General features: G+C 34.9%; 1 protein-coding gene across 4 annotated transcripts; it reads right to left on the bottom strand.

Moving 5' to 3' along the window:
• Positions 1-10,977: 10,977 nt before the first annotated feature.
• Positions 10,978-14,804, bottom strand: LOC136186252 (serine/threonine-protein kinase Nek4-like). 4 transcript variants are annotated; one of them, XR_010669711.1, is made up of 16 exons: positions 14,703-14,804; positions 14,571-14,636; positions 14,316-14,516; positions 14,219-14,257; positions 14,123-14,161; positions 13,953-14,072; positions 13,792-13,899; positions 13,579-13,742; positions 13,328-13,520; positions 12,808-13,270; positions 12,700-12,748; positions 12,557-12,644; positions 12,430-12,502; positions 12,025-12,343; positions 11,692-11,969; positions 10,978-11,628 (listed from the first exon to the last, which is right to left on the bottom strand). XR_010669711.1 is itself a non-coding variant. In XM_065973522.1 (14 exons), the coding sequence occupies exons 1-14, from the start codon at positions 14,787-14,789 to the stop codon at positions 12,291-12,293; spliced, it is 1,743 nt and encodes a 580-aa protein (XP_065829594.1). In that variant the 5' UTR covers positions 14,790-14,804; the 3' UTR covers positions 11,674-12,290. The 4 variants fall into 4 exon arrangements, 2 of the variants coding, with proteins under 2 accessions (XP_065829594.1, XP_065829595.1); XR_010669710.1 differs by having other exon boundaries at positions 11,692-12,343; XM_065973522.1 differs by lacking the exon at positions 10,978-11,628 and having other exon boundaries at positions 11,674-12,343.
• Positions 14,805-14,821: the final 17 nt, after the last annotated feature.

The following is a 14,821-nucleotide window of genomic DNA, read 5'->3' as shown; positions in this document are numbered from 1 at the left end:
AATAGAGGGCCTAATCTTTAATTCATAGGGCTTTAATATTAAATTGAGGGCCTAATCTTTAATTCTTAGAGCCTTAATATTAAATTGAGGGCCTGATCTTTAATTCTCTGGGCCTAAATATTAAATTGAGGGCCTAATCTTTAATTCTTAGTCGCTAAATTTTAAATTGAGAGCCCAATCTTTGATTCTAAGAGCCTTAATATTAAATAGAGAGCCTAATCTTTGATACTAAAGGCCTTAATATTAAATTGAGGGCCTAATCTTTAATTCTATGGGCCATAATATTAAATTGAGGGCCTAATCTTTATTTCATAGTGCCTAAATATTAAATTGAGGGCCTAATCTTTAATTCTTAGTGACTAAGTATTAAATTGAGGGCCTAATCTTTAATTCTTGGGGCCTTAATATTAAATTGAGGGCCTAATCTTTAAGTCTTAGAGCCTAAATATTAAATTGAGCGCCTAATCTTTAATTCTTATGGCCTTAATATTAAATTGAGGGTTTAATCTTTAATTCTCAGTGCCTAAATATTAAATTGAGAGCATAATCTTTGATTCTAAAGGCCTTAATACTAAATTGAGGGCCTAATCTTTAATTATATTGGCCTAAATATTAAATTGAGGGCCTAATCTTTAATTCTTAGGGCCTTAATATTAAATTGAAGGCCTAATCTTTAATTCTTAGTGCCTAAATATTAAATAGAGAACCTAATCTTTATTGTAAGGGCCTTAATATTAAATTGAGGGCCTAATCTTTAATTATTTGGGCCTAAATATTAAATTGAGGGCCTAATATTTATTTCTTAGCGCCTAAATATTAAATTGTGGGCCTAATCTTTAATTCTTAGTGACTAAGTACTAAATTGAGGGTCTAATCTTTGATTCTTAGAACTTACATATTAAATTGAGGGCCTAATCTTTAATTCTTAGGGCTTAAATATTAAATTGAGGGCCTAATCTTTAATTCTTAGAGCCTTAATATTAAATTGAGGGCCTGATCTTTAATTCTCTGGGCCTAAATATTAAATTGAAGGCCTAATCTTTAATTCTTAGTCGCTAAATGTTAAATTGAGAGCCTAATCTTTGATTCTAAGGGCCTTAATATTAAATAGAGAGCCTAATCTTTGATTCTAAGGGCCTTAATATTAAATAGAGAGCCTAATCTTTGATTCTAAGGGCCTTAATATTAAATTGAGGGCCTAATCTTTAATTCTTAGGGCCTAAATATTAAATTGAGGGTCTAATCTTTGATTCTTAATGCATTAATATTAAATTGAGGGCCTAATCTTTAATTCTTAGGGCCTAAATATTAAATTGAGGGCCTAATCTTTAATTCATAGGGCTTTAATATTAAATTGAGGGCCTAATCTTTAATTCTTAGAGCCTTAATATTAAATTGAGGGCCTGATCTTTAATTCTCTGGGCCTAAATATTAAATTGAGGGCCTAATCTTTAATTCTTAGTCGCTAAATGTTAAATTGAGAGCCTAATCTTTGATTCTAAGAGCCTTAATATTAAATAGAGAGCCTAATCTTTGATACTAAAGGCCTTAATATTAAATTGAGGGCCTAATCTTTAATTCTATGGGCCATAATATTAAATTGAGGGCCTAATCTTTATTTCACAGTGCCTAAATATTAAATTGAGGGCCTAATCTTTAATTCTTAGTGACTAAGTATTAAATTGAGGGCCTAATCTTTATTTCTTAGTGCCTAAATATTAAATTGAGGGCCTAATCTTTATTTCTTAGTGCCTAAATATTAAATTGAGGGTCTAATCTTTGTATCTTAATGCATTAACATTAAATTGAGTGCCTAATCTTTAATTCTTAGGGCCTTAATATTAAATTGAGGGCCTAATCTTTAATTCTTTTGGCATTAATTTTAAATTGAAGGCCTAATCTTTAATTCTCAGTGCCTAAATATTAAATTGAGAGTCTAATCTTTGATTCTAAAGGCCTTAATATTAAATTGAGGGCCTAATCTTTAATTCTTAGGGCCTTAATATTAAATTGAGGGCCTAATCTTTAATTCTCAGTGCCTAGATATTAAATTGAGGGCCTAATCTTTAATTCTTAGAGCCTTAATATTAAATTGAGGGCCTGATCTTTAATTCTCTGGGCCTAAATATTAAATTGAGGGCCTAATCTTTAATTCTTAGTCGCTAAATGTTAAATTGAGAGCCTAATCTTTGATTCTAAGAGCCTTAATATTAAATAGAGAGCCTAATCTTTGATACTAAAGGCCTTAATATTAAATTGAGGGCCTAATCTTTAATTCTATGGGCCATAATATTAAATTGAGGGCCTAATCTTTATTTCACAGTGCCTAAATATTAAATTGAGGGCCTAATCTTTAATTCTTAGTGACTAAGTATTAAATTGAGGGCCTAATCTTTATTTCTTAGTGCCTAAATATTAAATTGAGGGCCTAATCTTTATTTCTTAGTGCCTAAATATTAAATTGAGGGCCTAATCTTTAATTCTTAGTGACTAAATATTAAATTGAGGGCCTAATCTTTAATTCTTAGTGCCTAAATATTAAATAGAGAGCCTAATCTTTGATTCTAAGGGCCTAATATTAAATTGAGGGCCTAATCTTTAATTCTTTGGGCCTAAATATTAAATTGAGGGTCTAATCTTTGATTCTTAATGCATTAACATTAAATTGAGTGCCTAATCTTTAATTCTTAGGGCCTTAATATTAAATTGAGGGCCTAATCTTTAATTCTTTTGGCCTTAATTTTAAATTGAAGGCCTAATCTTTAATTCTCAGTGCCTAAATATTAAATTGAGAGTCTAATCTTTGATTCTAAAGGCCTTAATATTAAATTGAGGGCCTAATCTTTAATTCTTAGGGCCTTAATATTAAATTGAGGGCCTAATCTTTAATTCTCAGTGCCTAGATATTAAATTGAGAGTCTAATCTTTGATTCTAAAGGCCTTAATAATAAATTGAGGGCCTAATCTTTAATTCTTTGGGCCTAAATATTAAATTGAGAGCCTAATCTTTATTTCTTAGGGCCTTAATATTAAATTGAGGGCCTAATATTTAATTCTTAGTGCCTAAATATTAAATTGAGGGCCTAATCTTTGATTCTTGGGGCCTTAATATTAAATTGAGGGCCTAATCTTTAATTCTTTTGGCCTTAATTTTAAATTGAAGGCCTAATCTTTAATTCTCAGTGCCTAAATATTAAATTGAGAGTCTAATCTTTGATTCTAAAGGCCTTAATATTAAATTGAGGGCCTAATCTTTAATTCTTAGGGCCTTAATATTAAATTGAGGGCCTAATCTTTAATTCTCAGTGCCTAGATATTAAATTGAGAGTCTAATCTTTGATTCTAAAGGCCTTAATAATAAATTGAGGGCCTAATCTTTAATTCTTTGGGCCTAAATATTAAATTGAGAGCCTAATCTTTATTTCTTAGGGCCTTAATATTAAATTGAGGGCCTAATATTTAATTCTTAGTGCCTAAATATTAAATTGAGGGCCTAATCTTTGATTCTTAGGGCCTTAATATTAAATTGAGGGCCTTAATATTAAATTGAGGGCCTAATCTTTAATTCTTAGAGCCTTAATATTACATTGAGGGCCTAATCTTTAATTCCTAGGGCCTAAATATTAAATTGAGGGCCTAATCTTTGATTCTTAATGCATTAATATTAAATTGAGGGCCTAATCTTTAATTCGTAGTGCCTAAATATTAAATTGAGAGCATAATCTTTGATTCTAAAGGCCTTCATACTAAACTGAGGGCCTAATCTTTAATTCTTAGTGCCTAAATATTAAATAGAGAGCCTAATCTTTGATTCTAAGGGCCTTAATATTAAATTGAGGGCCTAATCTTTAATTCTATGGGACAAAATATTAAATTGAGGGCCTAATCTTTAATTGTTAGGGCCTAAATATAAAATTGAGGGCCTAATCTTTAATTCGTAGGGCTTTAATATTAAATTGAGGTGCTAATCTTTAATTCTTAGACACTTAATATTAAATTGAGGGCCTGATCTTTAATTCTCTGGGCCTAAATATTAAATTGAGGGCCTAATCTTTAATTCTTAGTGACTAAGTATTAAATTCATGGCCTAATCTTTAATTCTTAGGGCCTTAATATTAAATTGAGGGCCTAATCTTTAATTCTTAGTGCCTAAATATTAAATTGAGGGCCCAATCTTTAATTCTTAGTGACTAAATATTAAATTGAGGGCCTAATCTTTAATTCTTAGGGCCTTAATATTAAATTGAGGGCCTAATCTTTAATTCTTAGTGCCTAAATATTAAATAAAGAGCCTTATCTTTGATTCTAAGGGCCTTAATATTAAATTGAGAGCCTAATCTTTAATTCTATGGGCCAAAATATTAAATTGAGGGCCTAATCTTTAATTCTTAGTGCTTAAATATTAAATTGAGGGCCCAATCTTTAATTCTTAGTGACTAAATATTAAATTGAAGGCCTAATCTTTAATTCTTAGGGCCTTAATATTAAATTGAGGGCCTAATCTTTAATTCTTAGTGCCTAAATATTAAATAGAGAGCCTTATCTTTAATTCTAAGGGCCTTAATATTAAATTGAGGGCCTAATCTTTAATTCTATGGGCCAAAATATTAAATTGAGGGCCTATTCTTTAATTCTTAGGGCCTAAATATTAAATTAAGGGCCTAATCTTTTATTCTTAGTGACTAAGTATTAAATTGAGGGCCTAATCTTTAATTCTTGGGGCCTAAATATTAAATTGAGGGCCTAATCTTTATTTCTTAGTGCCTAAATATTAAATTGAGGGCCTAATCTTTAATTCTTAGTGCCTAATTATTAAATTGAAGGCCTAATCTTTGATTCTCTGGGCCTAAAATAGTAAATTGAGGGCCAAATCTTTAATTCTTAGGGCCTAAATATTAAATTGAGGGTCTAATCTTTGATTCTTAATGCATTAATATTAAATTGAGGGCCTAATCTTTAATTCTTAGAGCCTTAATATTAAATTGAGGGCCTCATCTTTAATTCTTAGGGCCTAAATATTAAATTGAGGGCCTAATCTTTAATTCATAGGGCTTTAATATTAAATTGAGGGCCTAATCTTTAATTCTTAGAGCCTAATATTAAATTGAGGGCCTGGTCTTTAATTCTCTGGGCCTAAATATTAAATTGAGGGCCCAATCTTTAATTCTTAGTCGCTAAATGTTAAATTGAGGGCCTAATCTTTAATTCTTAGGGCCTTAATATTAAATTGAGGGCCTAATCTTTAATTCTTAGTGACTAAATATTAAATTGTGGGCCTAATCTTTAATTCTTGGGGCCTTAATATTAAATTGAGGGCCTAATCTTTAATTCTTAGTGCCTAAGTATTAAATTGAGGGCCTAATCTTTAATTCTTAGTGCCTTAATATTAAATTGAGAGTTTAATCTTCGATTCTAAAGGCCTTAATAATAAATTGAGGGCCTAATCTTTAATTCTTTGGGCCTAAATATTAAATTGAGAGCCTAATCTTTATTTCATAGGGCCTTAATATTAAATTGAGGGTCTAATATTTAATTCTTAGTGCCTAAATATTAAATTGAGGGCCTAATCTTTGATTCTTATGGCCTTAATATTAAATTGAGGGCCTCAATATTAAATTGAGGGCCTAATCTTTAATTCTTAGAGCCTTAATATTACATTGAGGGCCTAATCTTTAATTTTTAGGGCCTAAATATTAAATTGAGAGTCTAATATTTGATTCTAAAGGCCTTAATAATAAATTGAGGTCCTAATCTTTAATTCTTTGGGCCTAGATATTAAATTGAGAGCCTGATCTTTATTTCTTGGTGCCTAAATATTAAATTGAGGGCCTAATCTTTATTTCTTAGTGACTAAGTATTAAATTGAGGGCCTAATCTTTAATGCTTGGGGCCTTAATATTAAATTGAGGGCCTAATCTTTATATCTTATTGCCTAAATATTAAATTGAGGGCCTAATCTTTAATTCTTAGTGCCTAATTATTAAATTGAAGGCCTAATCTTTGATTCTCTGGGCCTAAAATATTAAATTGAGGGCCTAATCTTTAATTCTTAGGGCCTAAATATTAAATTGAGGGTCTAATCTTTGATTCTTAATGCATTAATATTAAATTGAGAGCGTAATCTTTAATTCTTAGGGCCTTAATATTAAATTGAGGGCCTAATCTTTAATTCTTAGAGCCTAAATATTAAATTGAGGGCCTAATCTTTGATTCTTAGGGCCTTTATATTAAATTGAGGGCCTTAATATTAAATTGAGGGCCTAATCTTTAATTCTTAGAGCCTTAATATTACATTGAGGGCCTAATCTTTAATTCTTAGGGCCTAAATATTAAATTGAGGGCCTAATCTTTGATTCTTAATGCATTAATATTAAATTGAGGGCCTAATCTTTAATTCTCAGTGCCTAAATATTAAATTGAGAGCATAATCTTTGATTCTAAAGGCCTTAATACTAAACTGAGGGCCTAATCTTTAATTCTTAGTGCCTAAATATTAAATAGAGAGCCTAATCTTTGATTCAAAGGGCCTTAATATTAAATTGAGGGCCTAATCTTTGTTTCTTAGTGCCTAAATATTAAATTGAGGGCCTAATCTTTATTTCTTAGTGCCTAAATATTAAATTGAGGGCCTAATCTTTAATTCTTAGTGACTAAATATTAAATTGAGGGCCTAATCTTTAATTCTTAGGGCCTTAATATTAAATGGAGGGCCTAATCTTTAATTCTTTGGGCCGTAATATTAAATTGAGGGTCTAATCTTTAATTCTCAGTGCCTAAATATTAAATTGAGAGTCTAATCTTTGATTCTCAGTGCCTAAATATTAAATCGAGAGTCTAATCTTTGATTCTAAAGGCCTTAATATTAAATTGAGGGTCTAATTTTTAATTCTTAGGGCCTTAATATTAAATTGAGGGCCTAATCTTTGTTTCTTAGTGCCTAAATATTAAATTGAGGGCCTAATCTTTATTTCTTAGTGCCTAAATATTAAATTGAGGGCCTAATCTTTAATTCTTAGTGACTAAATATTAAATTGAGGGCCTAATCTTTAATTCTTAGGGCCTTAATATTAAATTGAGGGCCTAATCTTTAATTCTTTGGGCCGTAATATTAAATATAGGGTCTAATCTTTAATTCTCAGTGCCTAAATATTAAATTGAGAGTCTAATCTTTGATTCTCAGTGCCTAAATATTAAATCGAGAGTCTAATCTTTGATTCTAAAGGCCTTAATATTAAATTGAGGGCCTAATCTTTAATTCTTAGGGCCTTAATATTAAATTGAGGGCCTAATCTTTAATTCTCAGTGCTTAGATATTAAATTGAGAGTCTAATCTTTGATTCGAAAGGCCTTAATAATAAATTGAGGGCCTAATCTTTAATTCTTTGGGCCTAAATATTAAATTGAGAGCCTAATCTTTATTTCATAGGGCCTTAATATTAAATTGAGGGTCTAATATTTAATTCTTAGTGCCTAAATATTACATTGAGGGCCTAATCTTTAATTCTTAGGGCCTAAATATTAAATTGAGGGCCTAATCTTTGATTCTTAATGCATTAATATTAAATTGAGGGCCTAATCTTTTATTCTTAGTGCCTAAGTATTAAATTGAAGGTCTAATCTTTGATTCTCTGGGCCTAAAATATTAAATTGAAGGCCTAATCTTTAATTCTTAGTCCCTAAATGTTAAATTGAGAGCCTAATCTTTGATTTTGAGGGCCTTAATATTAAATTGAGGGCCTAATCTTTAATTCTTAGGGCCTTAATATTAAATCGAAGGCCTAATCTTTAATTCTTTTTGCCTAAATATTAAATAGAGAGCCTAATCTTTGATTCTAAAGGCCTTAATATTAAATTGAGGGCCTAATCTTTAATTCTTTGGGCCGTAATATTAAATTGATTTTCTAATCTTTAATTCTCAGTGCCTAAATATTAAATTGAGAGTCTAATCTTTGATTCTAAAGGCCTTAATGCTAAATTGAGGGCCTAATCTTTAATTCTTTTGGCCTAAATATTAAATTGAGAGCCTAACCTTTATCTCTTAGGGCCTTAATATTAAATTGAGGGCCTAATCTTTAATTCTTAGTGCCTAAATATTAAATTGAGAGCATAATCTTTAATTCTCTGGGCCTTAATATTAAATTGAAAGCCTAATCTTTAATTCTTAGTCGCTAAATGTTAAATTGAGAGCCTTATCTTTGATTCTAAGGGCCTTAATATTAAATAGAGAGCCTAATCTTTGATTCTAAGGGCCTTAATATTAAATAGAGAGCCTAATCTTTGATTCTAAGGGCCTTAATATTAAATTGAGGGCCTAATCTTTAATTCTATGGGCCAAAATATTAAATTGAGGGCCTAATCTTTATTTCATAGTGCCTAAGTATTAAATTGAGGGCCTAATCTTTAATTCTTAGTGCCTAATTATTAAATTGAAGGCCTAATCTTTGATTCTCTGGGCCTAAAATATTAAATTGAGGGCCTAATCTTTAATTCTTAGTGCCTAAATATTAAATAGAAAGCCTGATCTTTGATTCTAAGGGCCTTAATATTAAATTGAGGGCCTAATCTTTAATTCTATCGGCCAAAATATTAAATTGAGGGCCTAATCTTTAATTTTTAGGGCCTAAATATTAAATATAGGGCCTAATCTTTAATTCTTAGGGCTTTAATATTAAATTGAGGGCCTAATCTTTAATTCTTAGAGCCAAAGTATTAAATTGAGGGCCTGATCTTTAATTCTTAGTCGCTAAATGTTAAATTGAGGGCCTAATCTTTGATTCTAAGGTCCTTAATATTAAATAGAGAGCCTAATCTTTGATTGTAAGGGCCTTAATATTAAATTGAGGGCCTAATCTTTAATTCTATGGGCCTTAATATTCAATCGAGGGCCTAATCTTTAATTCTTAGTGCCTAAATATTAAATAGAGAGCCTAATCTTTTATTCTAAGGGCCTTAATATTAAATTGAGGGCCTAATCTTTAATTCTCAGTGCCTAAATATTAAATTGAGAGTCTAATCTTTGATTTTAAAGGCCTTAATAATAAATTGAGGGCCTAATCATTAATTATTTGGGCCTAAATATTAAATTGAGGGCCTAATCTTTGATTCTAAGGTCCTTAATATTAAATAGAGAGCCTAATCTTTGATTCTAAGGGCCTTAATATTAAATTGAGGGCCTAATCTTTAATTCTATGGGCCTTAATATTAAATTGAGGGCCTAATCTTTAATTCTCAGTGCCTAAATATTAAATTGAGAGCATAATCTTTGATTCTAAAGGCCTTAATACTAAATTGAGGGCCTAATCTTTAATTCTTTTGGCCTAAATATTAAATTGAGAGCCTAATCTTTATTTCTTAGGGCCTTAATATTAAATTGAGGACCTAATCTTTAATTCTTAGTGCCTAAATATTAAATTGAGGGCCTAATCTTTGATTCTTAGGGCCCTAATATTAAATTGAGGGCCTTAATATTAAATTGAGTGCCTAATCTTTAATTCTTAGAGCCTTAATATTACATTGAGGGCCTAATCTTTAATTCTTAGGGCCTAGATATTAAATTGAGGGCCTTATCTTTATTTCTTAGGGCCTTAATATTAAATTGAGGGCCTAATCTTTAATTCTTAGTGCCTAAATATTAAATTGAGGGCCTAATCTTTGATTCTTAGGGCCTTAATATTAAATTGAGGGCCTTAATATTAAATTGAGTGCCTAATCTTTAATTCTTAGAGCCTTAATATTACATTGAGGGCCTAATCTTTAATTCTTAGGGCCTAGATATTAAATTGAGGGCCTTATCTTTGATTCTTAATGCATTAATATTAAATTGAGGACCTAATCTTTAATTCTTAGTCGCTAAATGTTAAATTGAGGGCCTAATCTTTGATTCTAAGGTCCTTAATATTAAATAGAGAGCCTAATCTTTGATTCTAAGGGCCTTAATATTAAATTGAGGGCCTAATCTTTAATTCTATGGGCCTTAATATTCAATCGAGGGCCTAATCTTTAATTCTTAGTGTCTAAATATTAAATAGAGAGCCTAATCTTTTATTCTAAGGGCCTTAATATTATATTGAGGGCCTAATCTTTAATTATTTGGGCCTAAATATTAAATTGAGGGCCTAATCTTTATTTCTTAGCGCCTAAATATTAAATTGTGGGCCTAATCTTTAATTCTTATTGCCTAAATATTAAATTGAGGGCCTAATCTTTATTTCTTAGCGCCTAAATATTAAACTGAGGGCCTGATCTTTAATTGTTATTGCCTAAATATTAAATTGAGGGCCTAATCTTTGATTCTTAGGGCCTTAATATTAAATTGAAGGCCTAATCTTTAATTCTTTGGGCCTAAATACTAAGTTGAGGGCCTAATCTTTATTTCTTAGTGCCTAAATATTAAATTGAGGGCCTAATCTTTAATTCTTAGTGACTAAATATTAAATTGAGGGCCTAATCTTTAATTCTTAGTGCCTAAATATTAAATAGAGAGCCTGATCTTTGATTCTAAGGGCTTTAATATTAAATTGAGGGCCTAATCTTTAATTCTTAGGGCCTAAATATTAAATTGAGGGCCTAATCTTTAATTCTTATTGCCTAAATATTAAATAGAGAGCCTAATCTTTGATTCTAAGGTCCTTAATTTTAAATTGAAGGCCTAATCTTTAATTCTTTGGGCCTAAATATTAAATAGAGAGCCTAATCTTTGATTCTAAGGGCCTTAATATTAAATTGAAGGCCTAATCTTTAATTCTTTGGGCCTAAATATTAAATTGAGGGCCTAATCTTTATTTCTTAGCGCCTAAATATTAAATTGAGGGCCTAATCTTTAATTCTTAGTGCCTAAATATTAAATAGAGAGCCTAATCTTTGATTCTAAGGGCCTTAATATTAAATTGAAGGCCTAATCTTTAATTCTTTGGGCCTAAATATTAAATAGAGAGGCTAATCTTTTTAGTGAATCCTCGCTCGTGGAACAAAGATCACCTGAAAGATGACTTGGACATACTTGATTTCAAGCTCACAGACGAAGAGATGCAGATCCTCAACGACGTGCCTCGTCCCAAGAATCCCAAAGTTTGCCCCGATCCATCTCAATATCCATAGTAGTAGACTAGACTGTCTTTGTTGTCTGTAGACTAGACTGTCAAAGATGTGGCTTTTTTTATGTTTTGCTATCTTTTTAGTTAGTTAATACCAGCATAGATACTAAAGTATCTATGATATGAGTGACCGCGGTTTCAGGAGAGATAGGTGTGTCCCGGATAGTCTGAAGAGATGATGATTCTGTTTTGGTGCATATGCTACACTCTTTCCGTCGTTGATAGCTCGACAGTTCTTCTTCAAAATGCAGCGCGAGAAAACGTCGCTATGCCTCTCATCGGACTCGGAACGGGCGGCTACGCCCCCAATAGCACCTTTCCTCACGGAGAGTACTGGAACGACAGCGTAGCCGAAATTGCGGTCAGCGCTTGGCTGAAGCTCGGCGGAAGACGCATCGACGCGGCGTTTAGTTACCACGATCAAGTGGGCGTGGGAAAAGCGATTAGGGAGAGCGGAATACCTCGCGAACAGATCTTCATTACGTCAAAAGTGGGGCCGGGTGGTTCAGGAAAGGGAGGCGTTCCCGGTGGCGCACTAGGATACAACGACACTTTAGACCAGATGAAGTACGTGCTGAGTAGTCTCAATGTGACTTACGTTGATTTGCTGCTGATACATTGGCCCTATGATCCATCTCATCCGCCGACGACGGATCCGCTCTGTCGAGGAAATACGCCACAGGAAATGAAGGCTTGTCGTCAGTCGACTTGGAAGGCCATGCAGCTCCTCTTTAGACAGAACAAGACGCGGGCAATTGGAGTTTCGAATTTCGAGGCTAAACACATTCAGGATATCTTGGACATGGGAGAGATGATACCGTCGGTGAATCAGTGCGAATTCCATCCGTACTTTCACGAATTAGATCTCGTCGAGTTCTGCAAGAAACGCAAGATCGTTTTCAATGGTTACGCGCCGTTGGGTACTCCTGACTGGGGTCCGTGGAGCCAGAACTGGAATTCGAGCATTGGTGATCTTCCGCTAGTGAAGTCCATAGCAGAGGCTCACAAGAAGAGTCCCGCTCAGGTGTTGCTGCGATATTCACTTCAACAAGACGCCTTGGTGAATCCTCGCTCGTGGAACAAAGATCACATGAAGGAGGACTTGGACGTGCTTGATTTCAAGCTCACAGATGAGGAGATCCAGATGCTCAATGATGTGCCTCATCCCAAGAATCCCAAAGTGTGTCCTGATCCATCTCAGTATCCGTAGCAGTCTCCGCGTGTCTCAACTGTGTACTGCGGTCTGTAGACTAGACGATTTTTAAAAAAAAGTTTAGTAAGATCGGTTTCTGTTTTGATGTTTCGCTATCTTTTTAATGTAACAGAGAATGCTTACAAAATTGTAGTTCGCTCAGAAGGCAGCTGTACTTCGAAAACTGCTCGGATCCCAGCAAACCAAGAAGCGCTTTCTAAAGAAACGTTTGGCGGCGAGAAACCAAAAAAACTGGGGACAGTGAGCAAACCTCGGTTTCTTCAGAATCAACTTCATCCTTATTTAGAACAACCAATGCTTGTTCCATTACTTCGTCCCCTAGCCCTTTAACACAAGACCTGCGCAGCATTTCCAAAAACTCAATCACACCCATGTACAACCAAGATATCTCACCGTTCCAAAGAGATAATGCGGTCCATAAGTCTCCCCGAAGGATTTTCACCTAGAAAAGAAATAAACTCCCTATTGGAGTCGCTGCTCACTTACTAAGGAAAACCCTACTTCTACTGTCCTCCATTCCTAAAGAGGCAGAAAGTTCGTCGCCGCCGTCGTCGGCGAGCGTCTTGCTCAGCAAGTTGCACAGAACGTCACGACCTTCCTCGGCGTCCGGATGTACGACAAACGTGCCGTCGATCTCCTCTTCGCCGGCATCCGTCCCAACAGAGTCTGACGACACTTGACCAGAAAGTGCACCCAGCCCCCCTAGCACGGGCGAATCCTTCTGCACTTTCTTTCTCCTACGCGCTCTCGCTTGCTCGTTTGGATTGACGACTGTTTGCCGATTGGGTACGCCACCTGGTGGGGTCTTGCTGTTCGACAGCAAGCCTCTGCCTTTCACTTGCAACTCGCTTCCCCTTTCTGATGCCTGCGGCTGTTTGACTTGCTTCGAAAGACCTCTTCTCGGAGCCGCTAGATGTGGAGGAGTCGGCGGCAGTGGACGACGCTTGGACACGTCGACGTGCGGCTAAATACAAAATATCGTTCACGTTGGTAAAAAAAAACATCCGACTCAGCAGCGTGCCTTGTGTTGCTCTCCCGACGAACCGTTCTGTTTTCCTCCAGACAAAGTGACCATCACGGAAGGAGCGACGACTCTCTGTTCCATTGGTTCTAATACGGGCGGACTAGCGGGCGAAGCGCAGTCGGAACTGGACGAAGGCGTTCTTCGAGCTGATTGTTTCGTGGCATCTCTTCCTCGTTTACTTTGTCTGTCACTGGAGAGCGAGTATTTTATAAAGAACGCGTTTTGCGTTACCTATTTTTTTCACGTACCTTTTCTTTGCTGATGCCGATTCGACGAACTGACGCATGTAAACTTTGACGAATTCGTTTCTTAGTATTCGATTGATGCTTGGTCGTTTCGCCGGCGATTGACTGAGCATTGCTTGAATCAGCTCGCAAAGTTCGAGGCTGTATTGAGTTGGCATCGGAGGAATCTGATATATGAATGAAAAACGGATTGGTTTGGCAAATGGATACTAATACTTTTCCTCGAAGGATTCTGAAGACGAGTCCACTCATATTTCTAGCGCTAAATGCGTGCTTAAGTGTCGTCATTTCGTAGACGACGCAGCCCAACGACCACACATCCGACTGCGAGACACATGGTAAATTTAGAAAAAGCTCTTGTGTCCAACGTACTCTACCTTGTAATTGTACGGTTGATTAGAAAACAACTCCGGTGACATGTAGTACGGTGTTCCAATCAACGTTGTGGCCATGTCAGCGGGACTCTCCAAGATTCGAGCGATTCCCAAATCGCCAACCTGCAGACGTTTGACCGTTAATCGTTTCCGAGAAATTTCATCCCCCATACCTTGACGATGTCTCGTTTATTTAGAAAAATGTTTTGAGTCTAGAGAAGACGAAAGTTGAAAAAATTCTCAAAAAAATTGAGTTGACTCTACAGTACCTTCAAATCCCTATGCAGAATGTTTTGATCGTGAAGATACTAGAGTAAGCAAGTTAATTCTAATTCGATATATGGATATAAATAGAATCAATCAGACCTGTAGAGCCAATGCTATTTGCACGAACCATTCCATGATCTGTCTCTCCGAGAGCGGACGTCCCTTTCGCGCTTTGAGTCTCGTCTGCAGGTCGCCCCCGTCGCAGTAGGCCATCACGATATGCAGAATTCCCCGCTCGTCTTGAAATGATTCTTGATAGGCGACGATATTGGGATGCTTGAGACGAGACAGAAGGCTCGCCTAAAAGCAACACGTAGGGTCAACAAATCGTCTCGCGAATGCAACTAGACCGACTTCTTGCTCCGCTGCCTTTCTTTCCTTCTCGGACGCGTCTCCTAATTCGATTTGCTTGACAACGAACTGAGAGCGACGGGTAGAAAAATGTTGGCGTTGCGATGCGATCTCGCCTAGCTTTGTCGCTCTTACCTCTTTCTTTTTGTCGATGTGCTCTATCAGATACACGTCACCGTAGCTGCCTTCGCCAATCTTTCGCAGAACGCGATAGGCGTCCATTGGTTTAACTCTGCGCACTCGTCCGCGTAAAA

The sequence above is a fragment of the Oscarella lobularis genome, chromosome 4, assembly GCF_947507565.1.
Source record: "Oscarella lobularis chromosome 4, ooOscLobu1.1, whole genome shotgun sequence".
Lineage (NCBI taxonomy): Eukaryota > Metazoa > Porifera > Homoscleromorpha > Homosclerophorida > Oscarellidae > Oscarella > Oscarella lobularis.
The sequence above is the reverse complement of the archived record's forward strand: the minus strand, read 5'-3'. Positions and strand labels throughout refer to the sequence as shown.

Coding starts and splice junctions, on each gene's coding strand:
- LOC136186252 (XM_065973522.1), bottom strand. CDS start 14,789: ATGGACGCCTATCGCGTTCTGCGAAAGATTGGCGAAGGCAGCTACGGT. Junction 12,749..12,807: donor AGGAATGGAGGACAGTAGAA/GTAGGGTTTTCC, acceptor TTTCTTTTCTAG/GTGAAAATCCTTCGGGGAGA. Junction 12,503..12,556: donor TTGATTCTGAAGAAACCGAG/GTTTGCTCACTG, acceptor ACGTTTCTTTAG/AAAGCGCTTCTTGGTTTGCT.